This window comes from Musca domestica, unplaced genomic scaffold, assembly GCF_030504385.1.
Source record: "Musca domestica strain aabys unplaced genomic scaffold, Musca_domestica.polishedcontigs.V.1.1 60, whole genome shotgun sequence".
Lineage (NCBI taxonomy): Eukaryota > Metazoa > Arthropoda > Insecta > Diptera > Muscidae > Musca > Musca domestica.
Window position 1 is genome coordinate 1107594 of NW_026712364.1, and position 19320 is coordinate 1126913.

The 19320-nt window shown below is 35.1% G+C and overlaps 1 protein-coding gene and 1 long non-coding RNA gene across 3 annotated transcripts; one reads left to right on the forward strand and one right to left on the reverse strand.

Moving 5' to 3' along the window:
• Window positions 1-108: 108 nt before the first annotated feature.
• On the reverse strand, window positions 109-14428 carry LOC101897519 (microsomal glutathione S-transferase 1). Of its 2 annotated transcripts, none has more exons than XM_059129392.1 (3): window positions 14256-14428; window positions 572-651; window positions 109-500 (listed from the first exon to the last, which is right to left on the reverse strand). In XM_059129392.1, exons 1-3 carry the CDS (start codon window positions 14391-14393, stop codon window positions 257-259), a joined length of 462 nt encoding a protein of 153 aa, XP_058985375.1. In that variant the 5' UTR covers window positions 14394-14428; the 3' UTR covers window positions 109-256. The 2 variants fall into 2 exon arrangements, with proteins under 2 accessions (XP_058985375.1, XP_005185994.1); XM_005185937.4 differs by lacking the exon at window positions 14256-14428 and adding an exon at window positions 5878-6111.
• Window positions 8466-10079, forward strand: LOC131805777 (uncharacterized). Its single transcript, XR_009343821.1, has 3 exons — window positions 8466-9106; window positions 9188-9251; window positions 9385-10079. It is a non-coding gene; the product is annotated as an uncharacterized LOC131805777 (long non-coding RNA).
• Window positions 14429-19320: the final 4892 nt, after the last annotated feature.

Below are 19320 nucleotides of genomic sequence, written 5' to 3' on the forward strand. Positions count from 1 at the left end.
ATTTTTATAGAGAAAAGAAATGTCAAATGAAAAATATTATAAAGGAAATATTTTTCATTTCATATTTTCATAGAACAAGAATCCAGCCCAGCTTGTCACTTCCAAAAGTAAATTTTCTTAATTATTATTTTTTTTATTAAAATAGAAAAAAAAAAACAAATATACACTCTACAATTAAATGTACATATTTCACATTTCGCAACTTTCAAATACTTTGAAAACAAGTATTTCGCTTAGCTACCAAAGTCGTCCCAATTTACAAGGCATACAAAACGACTTGCAAAGCCATGTAGCCGGTGGCCAAGAAGGCGACGAAGAAGGACAAGGCACGAGCGGGTTGGGGAATAACAACAACGGCATAGACAATTGTGTGGAGGATACGGGCAGCAGCGACGGCACGGAACAAATTGATGGCAATGAAAGCCGAGGGGTTGGTCAAGATGTAGAAGAAACCGGCAGCGAAGAAAGGCAAAATGTTTTCCAAGTCGTTCAAGTGGGCTCTGAAAGTATTCAAAAAGAAAAAAAATTGAAATATTTTTCGGAATTTAGACTCTTTAATATCAGTGCTTACCTGCGAACACGTTCAACGTAGGGATTGTCATAGGTCACCTTATCCTTCTTGGACATGCAATCTTCGGGGTTGGCAAAGGTCTGTTAAGAAAAAAAAGGAAAAAAAAAGGAAAATATTTATTATTTTCAAATTGTTATTGTGTGTTATAACAATTTGTTATTATTGTTTGTAAAAGTCCACATAGAGCTCTCCGCAATCTCCTGCTGTATTCCATGCTTATTTTGTATTTCCTTTCTTTATGTATCAGTCATAGAATGGTAGAAGAATATAAGTAGACGTATCGACACATTTGCTGGGACAATAAACTGTCAAACCAATTTTGGAATTGAAAATGTTGAATGAATAATTATTTAAATTTGTAAAAATTGTTGAAAAACACGAATTATAATAGCCTCCGAATGACGTCGTATAAGAAAACATATAAAAATCTACTTATATTTGAAAGAACTACCATGGTCTTAGTTTTATGGATCACTTTTTGACGTTATTAATGATTCTCTTGCACTTGTCCCATTTGCAATTATTGTCCCATTTGATGTTTACATACATTCGTTTCTTTGTATATGTGTGTATTCTCATTAATGGATGGACGTCTATTTCGTTGGAGTATTGTAGAACATCCGGGACTGCGATTTCCGAAGTTTGCATTTACATATGAGTACATATAAATACGAGCGATTGAGAGGTAATAATTATTGAATCCCTGGAGTTTTCTTCGAAATGTTAGCCACATTGAATATTGAGGACATTTTAAATTATAATCCAAATAAACAAATAATTTACACCCACACAATGGCGTTATCAATCCAAATTTAGAAATCAAATCCACACGACCAATTATCTTGAAGATCAATTTAAAAACGAAATATCGTCCTACCTATTTGTGTCAGGAAAGTCCCAAACCTCTTATCTTATTTTTTATACCTAGTATGGAGGATATATTAAGTTTGTCATTCCGTTTGTAACACCTTGATCAGCATAATATTCAATGCCGATTTAGCGATGTCCGCCCGTCTGTGGAAATCACTCTAGCTTTCGAACGAAATAAAGTAGGTTGATAAAATTTTACTCAAAGGTATACTATGTCTGCTGGACTTTTGGTATTAAAAATGGGCCATGTAGGTCCACGTTTTAATATAGCCCCAATATAATGGTACCTGCCTATTATAGGTATTTTGATGATTTTAGGTACATTATTCACCGGAAATGTTTCAAATTGGGTATTTGAAGTTCGAATTGGACACTACAGCCTAAGACAGAAAATTGTCTGTGCAGGTCCACGTCTTTGTATAGCCCCCATACAACGGTACCTCCCGATATTTGGTATTTTAATGATTTTAGCGACATTATTCCTCAGAGTTGTTTCAAATTTGGTATTTAAAGTTCGTAATGGGTACTACAGCCTACGACAGAAAATTGTCTGTGCAGGTCCACGTCTTCGTATAGCCCCCATATAACGGTACCTCCCGATATTTGGTATTGTGATCATTTTAGCGACATAATTCACCGGAATTGTTTCAAATATGGTATTTGAAGTTCGTAATGGATACTACAGTCTGTGACAGAAAATTGTCTATGCAAGTCCGATATTCGGTATATTGACAATTTTAGCAACATTTTCACCGGAATTGTTTCAAATTTAGTATTTAAAGTTCGTAATGGATACTACAGCCGAAGACAGAAAATTATCTTCGTACAGCCCCCATATAACGGTCCTCCCATTATTCGGTATTTTGATAATTTTAGCAACATTATTCACCATTTTATTCGGCATTTTAATGATTTTAGCTACATTATTCACCGATTTTTTTATGTTTTGTATTTGAATATTGTAATGGCTTTGACAAAAGTTATCTATGCAGGTCCACGTCGTACATGTAGACCCTAATTAAACAGCTACATTCGGTATTTTTAAGATTTTAACAGAATTTTAAACGAATTTTGTTGGTTTTGAGAATTGCCAAATTCGTTCTGAATGGTAGAGGGTATTCAAAGTTCGGTCCGGCCGCTCTTACAGTTTTTTCTGGTATTATTTTAAATTTTCTTTCATTTTATCCAATTTATCCTCTTCTTCTTTCAATTACTTTCAAGCATCAACCCATTCAGAGACGTCCATAACATTAATACTCTCCCAAGATAGCCCGCATAAAAAAGTAAGTTGGTCTACTTGGCTTTTAAGCTAATAATGAAAAATATGAATTGCAAGTCATGCCTATGTTGCCATTTTCAGAATAGGCGGCACGTGTTCTCTTTGCACATAAACACACCTGCAAATCATAATGAGTCAACAAAAATATGCTTATTTCTCTCTCCCTTGTGAAGCAGAGAGTAAAGTGAATTTGTTCTCTTCCACACATTAGCATAGTGCGATGTGAAAAAAAATCGATTAGCAAATATGAACTTTAATCGGCCAGTATAACTACTCCACCCAGTTTCAACCATTATATGACAATGCCGTTGTATTTTGGACTTGAGCTTAAACATTGCCAGTCATGATTACAGCTTGGTTTTAATAGAGTTCTCTGCTCGATTTATTTTGATATTTGCGAAGAAATCAAACTTTTTTTTCTTTCTGAAAATATATATTTCAATCTGAATTTTGCCTGGGAGGATTAATCATAAGGGAATTAATATATGTAAAGTAAGGACAGAACAATCCGGCGACACTCTAATAGGGCTAGTGGGGAAAGTACTAAAATAAAAACGAAAAATTATGACTGAAAACCCGGTAAACAAAGTACTTTCATAACTGATGTAGGGTAACATATAGTCGACCCCCGGCTTAAATCTTTTCCCTACCGGTTTTCACTATAAAAGCAGCTAATCATTATTTAAAAAATATTCAAATCTTCTTTTTCTCTCCTTAATCTCTTCGTACTTTTCTGCTTTGATTTGGTAAACAAAAATAAAAAAAGTAACTCTTTCACCCATTTTTGCAAAAAAACGAATAACATAGAGAAAGCAAATGGTTTGGCCAGACGATGGTTGTATTAATTATCGGTTGTCAACAAAGACTTTGACCTTTTTTTAATGGCCAAGCGTGTGCAGATCTTTAACGGCTTTCCATCTTGAAATTTTCAACAACAATGACTTGTAAAAATTAAAATTATTTAATGGCGATGGATTCGTTTTGATGGATTTTAATGATAAAACTATTGGAGTTTCATAAATACTAGTGAGAAATAAGTTAGGTTCCTTTACTCGGAGAGCTTCCAGTCCATTGTGATAGCTCTAATACATAGTACTATAGAAAGGGAAAATATAGGAATGAAAAACTCTAAAATGTCCAAAGTGCCTTTGCCGATTAAGTGAAAAAATGCATTTCTAAATTAAAAAAGGGTTAAAAAGCAGTATGCTCGGCCGGGCCGAACTTTGAATACCCTCCACCATTTGGAACGAATTTGGGAATTTTCAAAAAATAAAATCCTTAAAAAATCCTGTTTAAATTTTAAAAATAACGAATATGGCCGTTATATTGGGGTCTATACGACGTGGACCTACAAAGGCATTGTTTGTCATTAGCCATTACCATATTCAAATTCGAAACTTGAAATAAACGGTGAATAATGCAGCTAAAATCATCAAAATATCGTATCGGAGCTGTGCGAAGACCTGGATCAGCATAGACAATTTTCTGTCACAGGCTATAGCATCCATTACGAACTTCAAATACGACATCTCAAACAATTTCGATGGGTATTGTACCTAAACTCGTCAAAATACCGAATATAGGGAGGTATGTTGCCTATACGAAGACCTGGACCTGCATAGGCAATTTTCTGTCACAGACTGTAATTCCCATTACGAACTCTAAATACGAAATTTGAAACGATTCCGGCGAATAATGTCGCTAAAATCATCAAAATACCGAATATGGGGAGGTACCGTTATATGGGGGCTATATGAAAACCTGGACCTACATGGCTCATGTACGAACTTAACCTGCCTACTACTGCGTGCGGACAGACTGACGGACATCGCTAAATCGACTTAGAATTTTACCCTGATCAAGAATATATATATTTTGTTGGGTCTGACATGAGTATTTCGAAAAGTTACAAACGGAATGACCAAGTTCATATATCCTCCATAGTATGGTGGGAGGTATAAAAAGTGCAAGAACTTACACCGCAACAGAAAGAAAAGTGGAGAACTGCCGATTTTTGGTTTTCTCCGATGCGAAAACATTCCTGGTCCAGCAGTTTGCAAACAAAACAAAAAAATGATCGTGTATACTTGCCAAAGAGGTCAGCTGAAAATGTGCACCTTCGGTTGGCCACCAGAATTAAAGCGCCGGATATGGTGATGGTGTGGGCCGCCACACCAAAACAGCCAATGGTCGCTCTCCACTCGTATTAATCGACCGTAGCATCAGAATAAATGCCGAAAATTATCCCGAAAATATTCTGAAGGGTGTATTAAAGACAAACATTTTGGCCGCAGACCTTGGACATTCCAACAAAACTCAGCACTAACGCACTCAGCACGCGCCACCCAAGAATGGATACAAAATGAGGTTCCTCGCTTCCAAAGTGTCGATCACCTCAAGCAAGCGCTTCGCCGGGAATGGACCAAAATACCGCAGAGCAACATTCGGACGGTTTCATTGGCCGTTTGAAGGCTATAATTCATGCCAAAGATGACCAATTCGAGCAAATTTAAACTTATTGTAACATTTGATGCTATTTCCGACATTTTTTGCTTTCATTCAATAAAATTTTGAATAATGTAAAAATTATGGCGTCTGACTTTGTTGCAGTTTTTTATCTCACCCTGTAGGTACATCACAATTTTTGAAAATGGCTTGCTTGAGAACCTTGAACTTGACTTGTTTCTATCACACGCAGCGCTTAGTGTTTAAAGTCTTAATCACAGCAATTTTATAGCCAATTATGATAGGTACAATGATAGCCTTTCACCTCATATCAAAAGTTAGACCCACCAGAGCGCATTTTCTAAGCCTGAAATTCTAGTATTAATTCCAATCACTTCTATTTATTTGAACTTGTTTTTGTTTCCATCTGAAAGAGACACGTATGAGTTACGTTATGGATTTTATTAAATCCGAAGAGAAATGTTTGACCTTTGACCTTTTAGAAAATACTAGTAAATCCAATATAAAACCTATAGAAGTCTTTATCTTTGGTGTTGACCATTGATAACATTTTTGAAAATAATTCCAGAAGGGCCACACCTGCAGAGGGAATTTGTTATTATTTTTAATTTCTAGACACCAGAACTATTTCGAACCGATAACCAATTTCAATAACAATTTGCTAAGTGCTCCTCTCACAAAAAATACATACCTTGGTCTTGAAACGTTGCATGGCGGTGAGCAGGGACATCATCAACATTTTCAGCACCAAAACACCACTCCAGAAGACGTAGGCTTTGAAGACGGCATTATCGAAAGATAATAAATCCAATACGGCCATTTTATTGTTGTTGTGTTTAATTTTTTACTTTAAATTAAATTTAGAAGAAACTGCGAGAGACCACCGACTCAATGGGCACTTTGTAGTTAACTGAATTGAGGTTTCCAATATTTTTTTCATATTTTTGTTTGTCATGGCATGTTTTGTGCGTTTCACTAGTTCGCGCTGTTTCTCGTCGTTATCTTTGTTTATTTTAATTCAATTGCCGGCATATTCTCACCAACACCACTACCACCACAATTACTCAATGGCTTGACTGCATGACAAGTTTGTATGGGGGAAATATGTGAAGAAACTAGGCTCTTTTTAATTGCTCTCACTTTCCATGTTTCCAGTGTGTGTGTGTGTGTGTGTGTATGTTTTTTGTGTTGGGGTCTATCTCCCCATCATCAACCCATTGTTGTTTTCCAATTTGGTTCTCACATCGTTTTGGCAAACAAACAATTATGAGAGGCATATGAGCTATTCCTAATTAGACGAGTAATAGTTTTTGTATAGGAGACCAAAAGGCGTTCTGCTATAGGACTGTTTTCTTACAGAAGACCACAGTATTATTTTTATGTAAAATAAATAAAATTCTGTTACGAATACAGGGTGAGATGAAAAAATTGTAAACAAATTCAGACTGCTGTCATTTCTAAGCCACTCGTCCCACAGCTGTTGAAATTATTCCAGTGACAGCTCATTATATTGTTTACAAGCGTACGAAAGCATTTTGGTGAGAATTTTCCAGAAAAAAGTTATTCGTGATGGAATTCAAGCGTGGTAGTGTGATCTCTTTATATTTGGCTGGAAAGCCAAATATCCAGCATTTAAATGTGAATAAATCTTTTGTGTCTCGTACCATCGCTCGTTACCGTGATACTGGTAGCGTAGCCCGACGTCAGGGAAGTGGACGGAAGAAAACAGCAACATCAGCAGAAATGGTTCAAAAAGTAAAGAAGCGACTTGATCGAAACCCACGTCGCAGTGGCCGAAAAATGGCTCGTGAGCTGAACATATCGCAATATTCCATTCGGCAAATATTAAAAAATGAGCTCGGGGTAAAGCCATTGAAATTAAAAAAAAAGTGCAAGGACTTACACCGCAACAGAAAGAAAATAGACTCAAAAGCACTAAAGAGTTGCTTCGCTTGGCCGAAAGTGGGGAACTGCCGAATTTGGGTTTCTCCGATGAGAAAACATTCGTTGTCCAGCAGTTTGTAAAGAAACAAAATTATCGTGTTTACTTGCCAAAGAGGTCAGCTGAAAATGTGCACCTTCAGTTGGCCACCAGAACTCAAGCGCCGGCCATGGTGATGGCGGGGGCCGCCATAACAGCCGATGGTCGCTCTCCGCTCATATTAATCAACCGAGGCATCAGAGTAAATGCCGAATATTATATCGAATACATTCTGGAGAGTGTATTAAGGCCTTGAGCACGCAAACATTTTGGCCGCAGACCTTGGACGTTCCAACAGGACTCAGCACGCGCCTCATAAGAATGGTTACAAAATGAGGTTCCTCGCTTTATTTCCAGCGCATAATGGCCACCAAAATCTCCGGATATCAATTCGTTGGACTATTGTGCCTGGAGCATTTTGGAAAGCAAGGTTGGCACTAAAAAATACCAAAGTGTCGATCACCTCAAGCTTCGCCGGGAAATGGGCCAAAATACCGCAGAGCAACATTCGGGCAGCGTATGACGGTTTCATTGGCCGTTTGAAGTCCATAATTCATGGCAAAGGTGACCAATTCGAACAAATCTAAACTTATTCTAAAATTTGATGCTATCTCCGACATTTTTTACTTTCCTTCAGTAAAGTTAAAAAAAATGTAAAAATTATGGCAGTTTTTTTATCTCACCCTGTACAATCCTATAGAAATATTATTTTCAAATTTCGGAATTCCAGCTCTGTCGGTTCATCATAATTACAATTTGTACACATTTTAGTACCATTTAGTACACATTTCCAAAACAACCTGTATCATACAATACAATAGAAATCGTATTTTCCAATTTCAGTATTCCAGCCTTATCGGTCCAACAAAATCCTAACTGTTCTGTCATTTTCCAATTCGTTATGGATTGTCCCCTATATCCATAACGATTACGTGTTGAAAGCTAACTTGTGTTCATATCTTCCACTGGACCAATAAATATATGTGACAAAATGAATAGGTTTGGGAGAAAACTATTAAAGAGAGAATTTGCAAAACAAAGTGTAATACTGTTATACAGTTGGCAAAACATGACGAAGAGAAAATTTTGGAAAATTGAGTCAGCATTTTTTATTATAGACAATAGATGGGGTCGTTTTGGGAACATTGAACAGTAAATTCTATTTTTTTTTTGAGAGTTATAATAGGAAATATTAGAATCAAACCAATATAAAATAATCGAATATTTTTTCTCTCAATTCTAGTTTCTATTATCTTCTCTTCTTATTTGGCCTACAATCGCCCATAGAAACCCAGCAGTCCGCTGGCCATTACAATTTAATACCCATCCAAATGTATGCTATATTGTCAATAGGAAAAAATGAAATAACAGTGGTTAATAGCATACAACTAGCATCCGATTTGGATGAGTCGCATTGCTATTACATTGTGGAACAAAATCCATGTTAGAATTAAAGAACAAAACAAAATACAATAAAAACTGTCCATCGCACTTGCATCTGAATCGGATGCCTTTGTATTGTTTTGTAACTTTTTTGTTTATTGTTGCAGCTGCTGTTGTACCGTTATTCATTTTTGATGCTTCTTTCTTTTTTGAAGCAAAATTTTATTCTGTGAAGTGTTTTTGAAAGTGCAAGTTGTGAATTTTGAACAAAAGTTAATAAAATAAATTAATAAAATAAGAATGTAGTAAGTGTTGTGTGTTAAATAAGTTACATAAAATGTCAGGATTCAGTAGGAGTAATTTAAGACGACTAAAGAAAGTGGAAGCAGACAATTTAACAAGAAATCCACAGTTGAGGACGGACTGTTTGGAAAACAATGATATTCTACAAAATGAGCAGATTCCATGCATTCCAAAATTGTAGAAGATTTTGGAAAATATGTAAGAATATTAAAAACTCTCCGTTAGAATCCATTAATAATTTAAATTCTTTCAGGTTAGTATCATAAAAATTATAATTTCGCCAGATTAAAAACTTCTGCAAGAGTAATGACATTTCTATAATATTATCTTACAGCTATGATGGTACCCAAAATAAAAAGGCGTTTAAGGAATATAAATTTTAATCATGGCCATTTTCGGTAAGTTAAATTTTTTCTTACATATTTATTGAAAAGTGATATTATGTTACCTTAAAATGTAGTCCATTAGTCTATTCTATAGTATAACTGTTTAATATTAAAAATTGTTCTATATTTTTTATCCTTATTTCAGAAGCTGTCATATGTGAAGGATCCAATGAACAGGATTAGAAATTGTTTCAAATTCCCTAAGGCCAGACACTTCCGAACAATGTCCTACAATAAAAAACTGGAAAAATATATTTTTTTCCTTTAGTTTAAGCTTTATTTCTTCCCACGTCTTTTGAATAAGCTTTATGAATTTCGTTTTTATGCATTATTTCTAATTATAATAAGAATATTTTAACACGTTTATAATACGAATATTTTAATAAAAGACAGCTGAAATTTAAGTTCCACAATCTAAAATGTTGATGGAATCGGACCCATCCAACCTTCGCTTACAATGTTGATAGATTTCGGACCCATCCAACATTCGCTTACGTTGTCGGTCGATTTCGGACCCATCCAACATTCGCTTACATTGTCGGTAGATTTCGGACTCGTCTGACGGCCTAGGCCATCTCTGTGTAAATGTAAGTAGAAATTGTATACAGGCTTTGGATGGGTCGCACCTACATTGTCATTGGTCTCAGATGGAAGATGTATGTGCTAAAAAATCCGCTGGGAAGAAGCTTGATTTTTTTGGTAATTTCTCATATCTCTTTTATTGTAGTGACGAGAAAAATGCTCTTTTTAATTCCAACCCATATGCCAATGTAGATTAAATCTTAATTTCGACTTTATAAACTAATAAAAATGGAAAACCACTTTAAATGCCAAAAATAAACAGTTTGAGATCGGTGTAAATTAAGAAATTATTAATGAACAGCCTTAATAGCCGGAGAGATTTGAAACTAAAAAGGGCAGGTTTCTAACATGTGGTGTCCCTTGGAATTGCAATTTTCGAATTTCGGAAAAAGGAAAGTTGTCCTGAATTGTGCTAGGCTTGTGCCGATTTTTTTTACGAAATTCGAAAAATTTCAAAGATATTTGAAAAAAGATTTTTTTTTTTCGAAATAATCTGAGAGAATTGCAGTTTTCAAATTTCGAAAAAATTAAAGTTGTGCTGAGTTGTACTCGGTTTGTGCCGTTAAAAATTTTTGATACCTGTTTTTTTTTTTTCGAAATTGTCATATTTTGAAAACTGAGAAAAAATAAACGGCACAAGTTAGCCCAAATCAAGCACAACCCAGCACAACTTTAAATTTTTCGAAATCTGCAATTCTGGAATACTTTCGAAATTGTCGTTTTTTCGAAATTGATAAGAGATATCGAAAAAATTTTAACGGCACAAATGGGCACAAACTGAGTACAACTCAGAAATTCGAAAATTGAAATTCTCTCAGATTTTTTCGAATATCTCAGAATTTTTTTCGAATTTCAAAAAAAAAAAAAAAAAAAAAATCGGCACAATTGAGCATAAACTTAGCACAATTCAGCACAACTTTCATTTTTTCGAAATTCGAAAATTACAATTCCAACGGACACCACATGTTTTTTACCCATCATGGTCATTCGAAAAAATTTAAAGAACCGAAGGCAGGAAGAATGCAGATGCATTGAGTCAATGGAAACGAAGAACTAGTAATGTCACAAGGAAAACGAAAATCGAAAAGCGAACGAAAAACAAGTAAAAAAGCTGTAATTTCGGCCGGGCCGAACTTTGAATACCCTCCACCATTTGGAATGAATTTGGAAATAACATCCTTAAAAAATGTTGTTAACTTTCTAAAAATACCGAATATAGCCGCTATATTGGTGTCTATACGACGTGGACCCACACAGGCATTGTTTGCCATAAGTCATTACCAAATTCAAGTTAGGAACTTGAAATAAACTGTGAATAATGTAGCTAAAATCATCAAAATATTGTATAAAGGGAGGTATCGTTATATCGGAGCTATGCGAAGACCTGGACCGGCATTGATAATTTTCTGTCATAGGCTGTAGCATCCATTACGAACTTCAAATACGACATTTCAAACAATTTCGATAAGTTTTGTACCTAAACTCGTCAAAATACCGAATATAGGGAGGTACTGATATATGGGGCATATACGAAGACCTAGACCTGCATAGACAATTTTCTGTAGCAGTCGTGGGCCTACATACGTAATTTTTTGTCTTAGGCTGTAGTATTCATTACAAACTTCAAATACCAAATTTGAAACAATTCCGGTAAATAATGTCGCTAAAATCATCCAAATACCGAATATCGGGAGGTACCGCTATATGAGGGCTATACGAAGACGTGAACCTGAAAAGACAATTTTCTGTCATAGGCTATAGCATCCGTTACGAACTTTAAATACCAAATTTGAAACAATTCTGGTGAATAATGTCGCTAAAATCATCAAAATATCGAATATCGGGAGGTACCGTTATATGGGGGCTATACGAAGACGTGGACCTGAACAGACAATTTTCCGTCATAGGCTATAGCATCCGTTACGAACTTTAAATACCAAATTTGAAACAATTCCGGTGAATAATGTCGCTCAAATCACCAAAATGCCGAATATCGGGAGGTACTGTTATATGGAGGTTATAGGAAGACGTGGACTTGAATGGCTCATTTTCTGTCTTGGGATGTAGTATCCATTCTGAACTTCAACTACCAAATTTGAAATAATTCTGGTGAATAATGTCCCTAAAATCATCAAAATACCGAATATAGGGGGGTACCGTTATATGGAGGCTATGCGAAGACGTGTATCTGCATGACCCATTTCCTGTCTGAGGTTGAAATATCCATTACGAACTTCAAATACCAAATTAGAAACAATTCCGGTAAATAATGTCGCTAAAATCATCAAAATACCGAAGATCGGGGTGTACCGTTATATGGAGGCTATACGAAGACGTGCACCTGCACAGACAATTTTCTATCATAGGCTGTAGTATCCATTACGAACTTCAAATACCAAATTTGAAACATTTCCGGTGAATAATGTCGCTTAAATCACCAAAATATCGAATATCGGGAGGTACCTTTATATGAGGGCTATACAAAGACGTGGACTTGCATGGCTCATTATACCCTACACCACAAGGTGGTCAGGGTATTATGTCTTTGTGCATTTGTTTGTAACAGGCAGAAGGAAACGAGATAGACCCATAGTTCCTTTTGATGATCTGCATAGAATCACATTCTGAGTCGATTTATGCATGTCCGTCCGTCCGTCTGTCCATGTATTTTTGTAAACAAAGTACAGGTCGCATTTATTGCCCGATCCAGTTGAAATTTTGCACAGATCTTTTGTTTGACCCAAGGACGAACCCTATTGAAATTGGAGGTAATCGGTCAAAATTTAGATATAGCTCCCATATATATCTTCATCCGATTTGCTTTTTATTGTGCATCAAACGTGTAATATCAGCCCGAATTGTATGGAATTTTGCACATACACCCAAATTAGGCCTGAAAATATGTATGCCAAATTTGATCGAAATCGGTTCAGATATAGCTATAGCTCCCATATATATTGTTCATCCGATTTGTTATTTTTGTCCACCGCCGCCGTAATATGCACTCTGCAACAACAATATTTGGGGAAATATATCAAATACAGCTCAGAAATACATTTGCTAAATGTTATCGAGATCGGTTCAGATTTGGATATAGCTCCCATATATAACTTCGTCCGATTTACCTTTTATTGTGCACCAAACGTCTAATATATGTCCAAATGGAATAGAATTTGGCACTTACGAACGAATTGAGTCTAGAAGCTAGTATGTCAAATTTGGTGAAGATCGGTTCAGATATATCTATAGCTTTCATATATATTATTCATCCGATTTGTTATATTTGTTACCTACAACCGTAATATGCACTCCGTAACAACGATATTCAGGGAAATATATCAAATACAGCTCAGGAATATCTTTGCCAAATTTTATCGAGATCGGTTCAGATTTGGATATAGCTCCCATATATATCTTTATCCGATTTCAAATTAATTGTGTCACAAATGGGCAATACAATTCCGAATTTAAAAGTTACAAATGCTTCGGTTCTTCGAACTTAAAATTATAATTATAATCATAGGGTGTTTGATTGAATTCTCCCATAACAACTTTTAATTGTTATGTGGAGCTCTACTTAATTAGCAAAGTGGTGTAGGGTATCATAAAGTCGGCCCGCCCGACTTTAAGACTTTCTTTACTGGTTTTTATTTAAGTTTCGCATTTGAATATTGTAATGGTGTGTGACAAAAGTTACCTATGCAGGTCCATGTCGTCGTATACAGTCTAATATAGCAGCTACATTCGGTATTTTTAAGATTTTAACAGAATTGTTAACGGATTTTATTTTGTTTTTGAGAATTGACAAATTTGACGAACTTACTGCTTTTTTACCTATTCGATTTATATTTCATAAAAATCTTTCCCATGGCTGCAGAACATTGGTCCAACGCTAGATAAGCGAAGAAAGTCGTCTATATATTATATAAAAAGCCCAAGGGGTGATCCTACATATTTTTTCTGGATTTTTAAAAAACAATTTTGACCTCCTATTCGAAAAGTAACCCAAGGCATGAATAAGCATTTTTTCACTGCATAATCAATTTCCATTTTAATTCTATGCCTTTTACATAATTTTTTCCAATACGCCACACTACAAAGCGGAATACGAAAAAGTAAATGCCATAAATCTGAAAACGTAATGAATGGTTCAATAACGTCATGAATATCATTATCAGGCATTTACAAATGATTACAGGCGACGGTTAATTGACAAACAACAGGTATTGGAATAATGTTAGAAATGTTCAATAAAACTGTAATTTAATTTGCATTAGATTAAAATTATTCGCCGAAGATTTGAATGGGAATTACTTGACAAAATCTTATTTTTTTTTGGAAAATTTTTGATCGCCTATCGTTTGACCCAAAAATTGTGATCAAATATTTTGATTTTAAACTTTCGATACATTTAAACAACACATTCTTACTCACCCCCGTGCGGAAACGCTGTAGCCCGGTCAATATAGCCATTGCCAAGATTTTCAATACCAAAATGCCAGACCAGTACAGATATGCAGTGAAGACTTCATTGTCTAGGCTGAGTAGATCCGTAGTAGCATTTTGTGCCATAATCAAGATTTCAGAATTATTTTTGTTTTGCTTAGTTTGCGTAAGAGTCCGTACGATCGTATTGGCGAATTACAACTGTTGAGAGAACTAAGTTTGGCTTAGATTATATTCGATTCTCAATATGTCGGAAATTCGCTGACATTGATTAATAACGTTATAGGAAAAAAAGACAACTGTCGGAGGAGGAAAAGTTGCGTTTAATTGTAAAAAAAAAATTAACAGAGATCTGTAAGCTTTACAGAGGATGGATGGAATTGTTAACATGAGGAAGAGCTATGGAGGGTCTGTATTGTAAAGGAGATCTACAGGTTTCTAGGTTTACTACAGGTTTCTAGTTTAAAATTTAAGTTTATTAAATTGAGCTCGAGGTCTTCAAATAATATTTGTTTATTATTTTCGATATTTCGTCCTCCTACGGAAGATATCATCAGGAACAATATTTAAACACATAACAAAAACATACAAAATCTTTTTTTTCAAGAACTATAAGAGCACTAATGCGGATTTTTTAAATAATATTTATCAGGGAGTACCTATGGCCGCTTATAAGTCACTGGAATTTTGTGAGAAGCACATACCGACAAAGAGGAAATAAAACTCATCAGGAATTTGTTCGAGCAGATCGATTATGAAATTGGAGACAAGTTATGCTCATTTTTTTAATCGAGGATTTAGAAGAATTCATAAAGAAGTTGGGTAAAGAGGTAAATTTTGGACTATGGGTGCAATTTTTTAAATTTAGTATTCATGGGCTACCAGACCCTTAATTTTTAAAAAATTATTTTCGAACACTAACAGAGCCCCATATTCGTGGATTGTTTTAAATAAATGTTTAAATTACTAAAGAACAGCCGTGGAGATGTTGTGACAGCCTATGGGTAAGTCAGTGGAATTCTACGATAAGGTTGTACCGACATTTGTGAACGAGGATATACAATTTCTCAGGAATTGTCTGGAAAATATCGATTCTGCGGTTAGAGACAAGTTATGCTCATTTATTTCATTCGAGGAGATATGAAATATACATGTTTTCAGGTGTAGTTCTGTTGTGGAAAAAAATCTCCGATCAAAATTACTACAACTTGAAAATGAAAAGATCAAGCGTGGAGGAGTTGTGGCAGCTTATGGATAAGTCACTAGAATTCTGCGACAAACACAGACCGACATATGAGAAATCTTAAATAAAATTCCTCAGGAATTTGCTGGATCAGATCGATTATGCGATTGGAGACAAGTTATGTTCATTTATTTCATTCGAGGACTTATATGAATTTATAAAGAAATTTGATAAAAAATATAAATTTTGGACTATTGGAGCCACAATCGTGGATTTTAAAAATAGAATTATTCATGGGCTTCTAAGCTTTTAAAGAATATTTCTAAGGGGATATCGAGCCATCATCGTGACATTTACAGAAAATTTTTTACAATAGCTAACAGAGTCACTTTCTTGGATTTTTATACCCTCCACCATAGTATGGAGGGTATATTAAGTTAGTCATTCCGTTTGTAACACCTCGAAATATACATTTCAGACCCCATATATAGTCTCGATCAGCATAAAATTCTAAGTCGATTTAGAGATGTCCGTCCGTCTGTGGAAATCACTCTAGTTTCCAAACGAAATGAAGTAGGTTGAAAAAATTTTACTCAAAGGTACATTATGTCTGCAGGACTTTTGGTATTGATAATGGGTGATGTAGGTCTACGTTTTGGTATAGCCCCCATATAACGGTACTTTCCGATATTCGGCATTTTGATGATTTCAGCGACATTATTCACCGGAAATGTATGAAATTTGGTATTTGAAACTCGTAATAGGTACTACAGCCTATGACAGAAAATTGTCTGTGCAGATCTACGTCTTCATATAGCCCTCATATAACAATACCTCCCGATATTCGGTATTTTGGTGATTTTAGCAACATTATTCACCGGAAATGTTTCAAATTTGGGATTTGAAGTTCGAAATGGATACTACAGCCTAAGACAGAAAATTGTCTGTGCAGGTCCAGGTCTTCGTGTAGGCCCCAAATATCAGTACCTCCCTATATTCGGTATTTTGATGATTTTAGCGACGTTATTCACCGGAATTGTTTCGAATTTGGTATTTGAAGTTCGTAATGGATGTTACAGCCTGTGACAGAAAATTGTCTATGCTGGTCCAGGTCTTCGCACAGCTCCGATATAACGGAACCTCCCTATATACGATATTTTGATGATTTTAGCTACATTATTTACCGTTTATTTCGAGTTTCGAATATGGTAATGGCTTATGACAAACAATGCCTATGTAGGTCCACGTCGTATAGACCCCAATAGACGGCTATATTCGATATTTTTTAAAATTTTAACAGAATTTTTTTAAGGATTTTATATTTTGAAAATTTCCTAATTCGTTCCAAATGGTGGAGGGTATTCAAAGTTCGCCCCGGTCGAACTTTCTGCTTTTTAACTTGTTAAAGTTTCGTATTTGAATATTGTAATGGCTTATGACAAAAGTTACCTATGTAGGTCCTTGTCTTCGTATAGACCCCAATGTAGCGGCTGCATTCGGTACTTTTAAGATTTTAACAGAATTTTTAACGGATTTTATTGTTTTTGAGAATTGCCAAATTCGTTCCAAATGGTGGAGGGTATTCAAAGTTCCGGCCCGGCCGAACTTACTTGTTACAAATAAATATTTTCACGGACTATCAGATCATAATAGCGAATTCTGTGAATACGTTTTGTTCAGAATATTTGTCAGAGATTATCATAGCCAGAGTTGGTACAGAGGTCCCTAGTAGAAAAAAAAAACAAAACCATTTCAAAAAAAAAAAAGATGGACAAGTTGTCTGACAAATATTAACTTTTCTGGAGCATCGCACGGTTACATCGATTTACGTGTAGTTACATTGAGAAAAAAATCTCCGATCAAAATGGCTATATCATCCGTGGAGTTGTTGTGGCAACTTTTCGATAAGTTACTGAAATTCTGCAACTAGCACATGCCGGCTTATGCGAAAGAGGAAATAAAATTCATGATTCAGTTACTGGATCATATCGATTATTTTATTGGAAACAAGTTATGCTCATTTATTTCATTGGAAGATTTTCAGGAAATTTGATAGAAAGGTAAATTTAGGGCTATCGGAGCCATAATCGTAGATTTTTCAAAATTATTTTTGCAAGGACTATCAGAGCTGTAATTAGGGGATTTTCAAATACATTTTTTCAAGGAATACCAAGGCCATAATCGTTATTTGTTTTAGAAATATTTTTAAATACCAACAGGTCTATAGTCGTGGACTTTGAAAAATATTTTTCAGAGACTAGCAGAGCAAATTTGAAGGACTTTTTGAATTGGAATTATTGTCTCCATATATATATGTATGTTTTAGAGCGTTAAATACCCATAAAATCCCTTGGAATCCATTATTAAAATTTCATTTTTGAATTCATTTGATTTCCACTGTTCCGAAACGTATAACCCGCAAGTGGATAATGAGTTCTCCAAACGCACTTTAATTGCACAAAAAAAATCATTGTTATTATATTTGTTTGTTTGTTTGTCATTCATTATTAATTTGAGCAAAATTAGGTTATGTTTACGACGCGAACCCTCAAAATTCGAGCACCCACACACACATACCAATATTTCGACTCATACAAATTAGGAATAGAATTTTCATTTGCAAATTGCTCTTCGCCCTAAGAGCATCTCTAGATGGGCACTTGTTGTATGTGCGTTCTAGTTCCACTTAGAAAAGTGGAACATAATTCTCAAAACCTCCTTTTTTTGGGGGCCTAACAAGAACCACACACACACACCATGCTACGCACGTAATGACGTACGCACAAAACACTTCCATGTAGAAGTCAATAGGTCCGACTAGCTCCCATCATTGTCATCTCCTCCACATTTGATCTGATTATAAATTGGCATTTTAATGCAGTGATTATCATTCAACAGAAAAAGAAAGAAATTATCTTCTTGGAAAGTGAACTGGGTGCTGAGGGCGGCAAGTGGGATCGACGTTGCATTTATTGTTGCCATTAACTCTTTTAAATACCTCCCTCTGACCACTTAATCGTTCGTCAAGTGGTTTATGGAATTTCGGTATGGGATTTTTACATATTTTAATTATGTTGTCGATGTCGTCGTTGTTGTTGCTCTACATTAGCGTGGGTTGGGATTTCAGTTGCAGAGTGGCGCCCGAAAGAAGGAATTTGCTATATAGGGCCTTTTTCAAAGATTTTTCCGACTATTTGGAATAAATAAATGTAAAACAAATATTCTGTAAAAATCCAAAATTTTAGCTTTGATAATCTGCGGATTTTTATCCGCGATTTTAGCTCTGATAATTCTTAAAAAAAACATATTAAAAAAATAATTAAATTAAAAAAAACTACGGCCAAATATCCTCGATTATAGCTCGAATAGTCCTTACAAAAATATATATAAAAAATTCACGATTATGGCTCTGTCAGTCCTTCAAAAGTGTGTAAAAATATATTTAACAAGTAAAAAAGCTGTAAGTTCGGCCGGGCCGAACTTTGAATACCATCCACCATTTGGAACGGTTTTGGAAATTCTCAAAAAAAAAAATAAAAAAAAAAATAAATAAATAAAATAAAATCCGTTAACAATTCTGTTAAAATCTTAAAAATACCGAATGTAGCCGTTATATTAGGGTCTATACGACGACGTGGACCTGCATGGGCAACTTTTTTCATAATTCATTACAATATTCAAATGCCAAAGTTGAAAAAAAAAAAACAAGTATAAAAGCTGTAAGTTCGGTCGGGCCAAACTTTGAATACCCTCCAATATTTGGAACGAATTTTGCAATTCTCAAAAACAAAATCCGATAAAAATTCTGTTAATATCTTAAAAATACCGAATGTAGCCGTTATATTGGCGTCTATACGAAGACATGGACCT